The following is a 5,981-nucleotide window of genomic DNA, read 5'->3' on the forward strand; positions in this document are numbered from 1 at the left end:
AAAAAAAAAAAAAGGCTGGTAAGGTTTTCTGTACCTTCATGCATATAGCAGGTGTACAATGCATTGAAGAGGAGTTGGTACAACTCCCACACTGCTCTGTTCATTGGTGCCATCCTCTGACTATTTAGCAGATGAGGATGAAGACTGCTCCTCTGAATTATAAATCATCTGGAAAACAGCAAGCCCCTCAGGGCTCCAAGGTGAGCACATTCTGGGAAGCTCATCAACTGGTTCCTAAAACATCATCTCAATTCACAGGATTTGAAGTCTTAAATACGTCTACCAAGATACACGACGCGGCAAAGTCTCCTTACAGAAATGGGCCTCAGGAGTCCTCAGCCCAGTGGGTGGAGTGGAGTGTGCAGAGTTTACAGGAGCTTATTCACAGGAAATGAATGATTTGGGTCACCAAGGAACTCGGTTCAAGGAGGTAGTCTGCCCCACCTGACACCACCATACCAGAGGGTTTCTAATTACTGGAAGGGTTTCAACAAGCCAAAATTTCTGTCCTGATTTCTTGTGCTTAGATAATTTCTTTTTACAATCCCATCTGTCTTGCTCTGTGCTATCAGTCTTCCTAGAAGTAGAACAAGCCCATACTAGGGAGAAATGTGAATGGTGTGCTTCATTTCTCAAAGTCTCACTGTGCAGCCTCTGGGAACTTCCCAGTCCTTAAAAGGCAGGGTGGAAAAACTTTTGGAAAAAATGGAACTTCTTGGGAATTTCATGAGGTTCTGACTTCCTTCTCTTGCTGCTGTACCACAGCCAAGCTTTAAATCATATCTGTTCCATGTGGCTGACAAGAAACACTTTCTTAAGCGTGAGCAAATATGAGGAAGATGTGCTGTGAATGTTCCAAGAACCACCTTCCAGTTGCAATCATGGTAGTTGCTTGTATTCAACCTTCCAAGACCCAGGGCAGCTTTCCCAGCAAAGCAGACCTGAGCAGAGCTAGCTACTCCAGCAGGTTCCTGGCTCCATGCTACCGGAATGGTGACGTGGAATGTCAACACATCACATAGAGTTTCACGTTCTACATACGTGACTCATGTCACCCTGTACACAGGCTCTAGAGCCCTGCCCAGCCAGAGCAGGAAACTGCAGCGAAGCTTCCGCAAGACTCCCTTGTCTTTCTGCTAGGTATGAATCGATAGTTTGCAGAGGTCCTCCCTGGACATGGGACAGGTAAAAAGAACTATGTATAAAGCAGAGGGGAGTCAGGGGTTTTAATTTGATTTTTTTCAGATGGCTGAGGATAGTGACCTTTTAAGAATGTCCAACAGAAGAGAGGTGCCCTAAGTTTGGTCTTGCAGCATGCTCCACTTTTAGACCACTAGAAGTACGAGAGTAATTATGCCCAGAGCAAAGACAAACTTCCAGGTCTGGAGAGATTTAGCTCCTTTCTCCAAATTCCAACCTGATGGATGGATTGTGCCTAAGTAATTCTTAAGGACAGTAAATGTGTAACTTGGTCAGAGGGGAAGGGAGGGCAAAAATGAAACTAGGTAAAATCAGGGGGAAATTGTGTGTCTTGGTGTGAAAATAACTTTCAAACAAGAAAGCTGGAGTTCACCAGACAGACCTATGCTATATACCAGAGGGATACAAAGACAAGTGTACCCAAATGTACTTCTAATAAATCTTCTAGTCAACATAGGAACATCAACACAGCAAATCCAACTATAGTACACAACCTGTTGCATCTGATTCACTTTAGTTCTCTGGATATCCAGACTTAGAAGCCTCTCTTCCTGTTTTAGGTGTAAGGTAACTCAATTTAGTTTCCTAGACTCATGGCAACATCAAATATTAAGGCTGAGGGGGAATTAAAGCTGTTCCACTCTAATTCTCTTATTATAAGATGAGGGGACTGTATGGCTTGTCCAACATACACAGCTAGTCTGTGGCAAGACCAAAAGTGGAACTTGAGTTTTGTTACTCCTAACAAAGTGTCTTCTAGCCTTTGCTATATTTCTGATGTCTTTTTTTTTTTTCTTTTAAGACAGAGTCTCACTTTATTGCCCTTGGTAGAGTGCCATGGTGTCACAGCTCGCAGCAACCTCCAACTCCTGGGCTAAGGCAATCCTCTTGCCTGAGCCTCCCAAGTAGCTGGGACTACAGGCACCCACCACAACTCCCGGCTATTTTTTGTTGCAGTTTGGCCAGAGCTAGGTTTGAACCCTGTACCCTCAGTATATGGGGCCAGTGTCCTACCCATTGAGCCATAGGCGCTGCCCATTCCTGATGTCTTTTGAAGTAAAAAATAATATTATTGAAGTAAAAAAATAATCTTTCCAGTGTTAGAGATTACAGTGAGCTATGTTGATGCCATTCTATTCCAGCCTGGGGACAGAGAGAGCGATCATCTCTAAAAAAAATGAATAAAAAATAAAATTTAAAAAATAGAAGAAAAATATACTTGATATGCAGCCTGGTCTCAGGTCTTTTAGGGCAAAGGTTTAACATATTTAGGTTATTCACCACTAGAGGGCACTCAGATTTCCCCAGTTAATTTACAGAGACATTTAAATACCGCCTGCAAATGATTTCTACCAAGAGACTGAGCTTTCTTACCATTTAAGATGTAAATGACCATTTCTCCAGAATATTAAGCTGATGTAACATATGTACCTACACATACATGTAGGTATACACTTAAAATTTTGTTACAATTTATATATATTTGTCATATTCTAAGCATTATATGTATGCATATATATATAAATAAACATGCCTTGTAATTAATGTCACTATTTTATATTCAAGGCTGATGTGTCCTCAAAAGACTCCCTTATTTATTGCTATCAAGCAGTAGGCAAATTTTTTTTCTTTTTTTGAGACAGTCTCAATCTGTTGCCCAGCTTAGTTGCCATAGCCTCAGCCTAGCTCATAGCAACCTCAGACTCTAGACTAAAGCTATCCTCCTGCCTCAGCCTCCTGAGTAGCTGGGACTACAGGCACCAGTCACTATAACGCTGAGGCAGGCTTTTGAAGTAAAAAATTAACTTAAAAGTGAACTTTCCTCTTGCACAGTCACACAAAGCCTTGAGGGCTCTGACTAAAAACCTCTAGAGCTGCAGTATTCTAAGTAAATCATGCTTGTTTGAGTGGTTGCAGATACAGTGTTTTAAAAGAGAGAAAGAAAAGAAAAGGAGGGCTTGCTCCCCTGCGAAAGGAAATGAATACAAACCAAGCCATTTTTCTTGCCCTCCAGCTTAGCAAGCCCAAAGGCCCTGCTCTGGTCCTGTGGAAGTCCCACAGATTTCCCTGGAGCCCTGCTGATCCAGTCTCTCTGAGAGGACCAAGCACTTTTTGGCTGTGTCATTTAAATTTTAGAAAAAGCCTATTCCATATCCTTAAAAGAAGTTAAATTATTAATAATATAATAGTTATTATTAACTTATGGTCATAGCATTCATTGTTACGTCTGGGGAAAAAAAAAGACTTTTAAGAATTGTCTTTAAAAAAGTGTAGCAGGGAAGAAAGAGGGGTCTGTAAAACACCAGCACCTCTGGCTGTCTTGTCGTACTTGGTGACTGACATTCGGATGTGCTGAAAAGTTTTCCTGCCCCATGGCACTTACCTGGCTAGGACTACACTGTGTTCTGCTGTGTACTGTGGAAAACAGTATTGGAAAAGGATACATCTAATTCACTCTGGAAAAGAGAAGAAGAGTACAGGGTGAGAACGAGACACCGGGACATGATGCTTTCAGCTGAGTCAATGACTGCTCTGGCCTCCGCGTGGAAGCAGGTAGGGGAGGCTGAGCTATGGGTGTGGACGCCTGAGAGGTGGAAGGCCTGCAGTTTGGGATTGTTAAGTTTTTAAAAAGTAGGCTACAGTTCAGAGGAATTTTATAGGCCAGAACAATCATCTTTAGAAAGCAGAGGGAAAAACTAGCTTAACCTTCACAGATGGTAGGAAACTGGTTACATACACCAGGAACCTTAACAGTGTGCCACACCCTTTGAATCTGTGTATTTTACTTCACAAGTTTATCCTGAGGAAATAAGTAGACAATGGCACAATGACGTCGTGGGACAGGGTGTTCAAGGTAATGTGTATAATAGCATTGTTATTATTTTATTATTATTATTTTGAGACAAGAGTCTTGCTCCATTGCCCTGAGTTAGTGCCGTGGCATCATAGCTCACAGCAACCTCAGACTCCTGGCCTCAAGTGATCCTCTTGCCTCAGCCTCCCAAGTAGCTGGGACTACAGGTGCCTGCCACAATGCCCAGCTAGTTTTGCAATTTTTAGCAGAGATGGGGGTCTAACTCTTCCTTAGACTAGTCTTAAACTTCTGAGCTCAGGGGATCCTCCTGCCTCAGCCTCCCAGAGTGGTAGGAATTTAGGTGTGAGCCATCGCACTTGGCCTATGATAGCAAATTATTGATAAAAATCTAAGCCTCGGCTCGGCACCTGTGGCTCAAGCGGCTAAGGCGCCAGCCACATACACCTAAGGTGGCGGGTTCGAATCCCCAGCCCAGGCCCACCAAACAACAATGATGGCTGCAACCAAAAAATGGCCAGGCATTGTGGCGGGCGCCTGTGGTCCCAGCTGCTTGGGAGGCTGAGGCAGGAGACTCGCTTGAGCCCAGGAGTTGGAGGTTGCTGTGGAGCGTGATGCCATGGCACTCTACCCAGGGGGATAGCTTGAGGCTCTGTCTAAAAAAAAAAAAAAAATCTAAGCCTCTATCATGGGGAGAATTAGGTAAGTAAACTGTAGCATATCCACAAATAATGATGTGGACATGTAGATACTGACATACTATTAAGTAGAAAAGCAGATTATAAAATGATATAGAGAGTATTATCCTATGTGCATATACATGATATATACATATGTATAGTTATATAGATATAGACACATATATAAAGTTTGAAAGGAAATCTACTTAACAGCAGTTATCAATAAATGATAGGCCTCCTCTTTCCTCCCTCTCCCCCCTCCTTCTCTTTCTCCTCTTCGCTCTCTCCTCCTTATGGCTGGTCTGCAGCCTCCCTCCCCCACCAATAAAGAAAGACCTTTCGTATAAGCCTTGGTGGTCTGTGAGATCTCTGCCGGTCGAGTGCTGCCCTTTCATCTGGTGTCAGAAGTGGGATTTAATTAGGGACCGCTCCTAAGGGTCGCTTCCACCCCTTCCATGGGGTTTTAGCTCCTGGGGGCTCCCTATCATCTTTTCTCATTTCCAGCACTAACCACCACATTGGCTTGTGTCCATCCGCGAAGGTGTCTATCCAGCACTCAGCACTGGCCTCATCCAGACTCACTGTCTCAACAGCTAACTACTCAACTGGTGCTTCAAACCTACACCCCAAATACAATTCCCAGCCTACAGAAAGAAGAAACTGTTCTTTGTGAATGGACTGCACTCTACTCCAGGCCACAAGACCTTCCTAAACACCACTTCTAAACTGCCACCACTAAAAGGGCAATCTGAGAGCAAAACTTACATACTCCCAGCAAAAAGTCATAATTGTCCTCTAGTTGGCCAGTTAAAACTACATGCCCCTCCCAGCAGGAAGAAGCTACAGAAGAGAGAACTCAAGTCCCCTATCCCAAGGCCAGCCCCCTATTTTTAACATACGAAGAAGGGAGGAATGTTGGGTAATTGCCTCAGAAAAGCCCCTTCCTGCTTTAAACAGACCAACACTAGCAGTCTCACTCTCAAAGTTACAGCTCCTTTCCAAGCACAGGGAGTTGCCCTCTAAACAACAGGGAGTGGCCCACTTATCTCATCTCCCTGTCCCAATTACCCATTGAAAATTTCAAACTTATGGCCTGCCCCTAACGGCTCTTCCTGCCAGAGCAGTAACTCCTTATTGGCTATCCCTAGCATCCCATCATCATTTTAAGACTTCCCTAACCAAACCTATATTCGGGTACACTTCTCTTTTGATCTTCTCTCTTCTCTCCTTTCTCTTCCTCTCTCCTCTCTGCTCTCTCTTCCCTCTCTCCTCCCTCTCCTTCTCTCTCT

General features: G+C 43.7%; 1 protein-coding gene across 1 annotated transcript in view; it reads right to left on the minus strand.

The window, feature by feature from the left end:
* AP4S1 (adaptor related protein complex 4 sigma 1 subunit) overlaps window positions 1-5,981 on the minus strand; it is a 56,679-nt gene that overhangs the window by 6,472 nt on the left and 44,226 nt on the right. The window contains exon 5 of the mRNA XM_003791989.2: window positions 3,645-3,656. Within this exon, the coding sequence (XP_003792037.1) occupies window positions 3,645-3,656 (12 nt within the window). The remainder of the gene's footprint in view (window positions 1-3,644; window positions 3,657-5,981) is intronic.

This window comes from Otolemur garnettii, unplaced genomic scaffold, assembly GCF_000181295.1.
Source record: "Otolemur garnettii isolate 467f Iridium unplaced genomic scaffold, OtoGar3 scaffold00052, whole genome shotgun sequence".
NCBI lineage: Eukaryota > Metazoa > Chordata > Mammalia > Primates > Galagidae > Otolemur > Otolemur garnettii.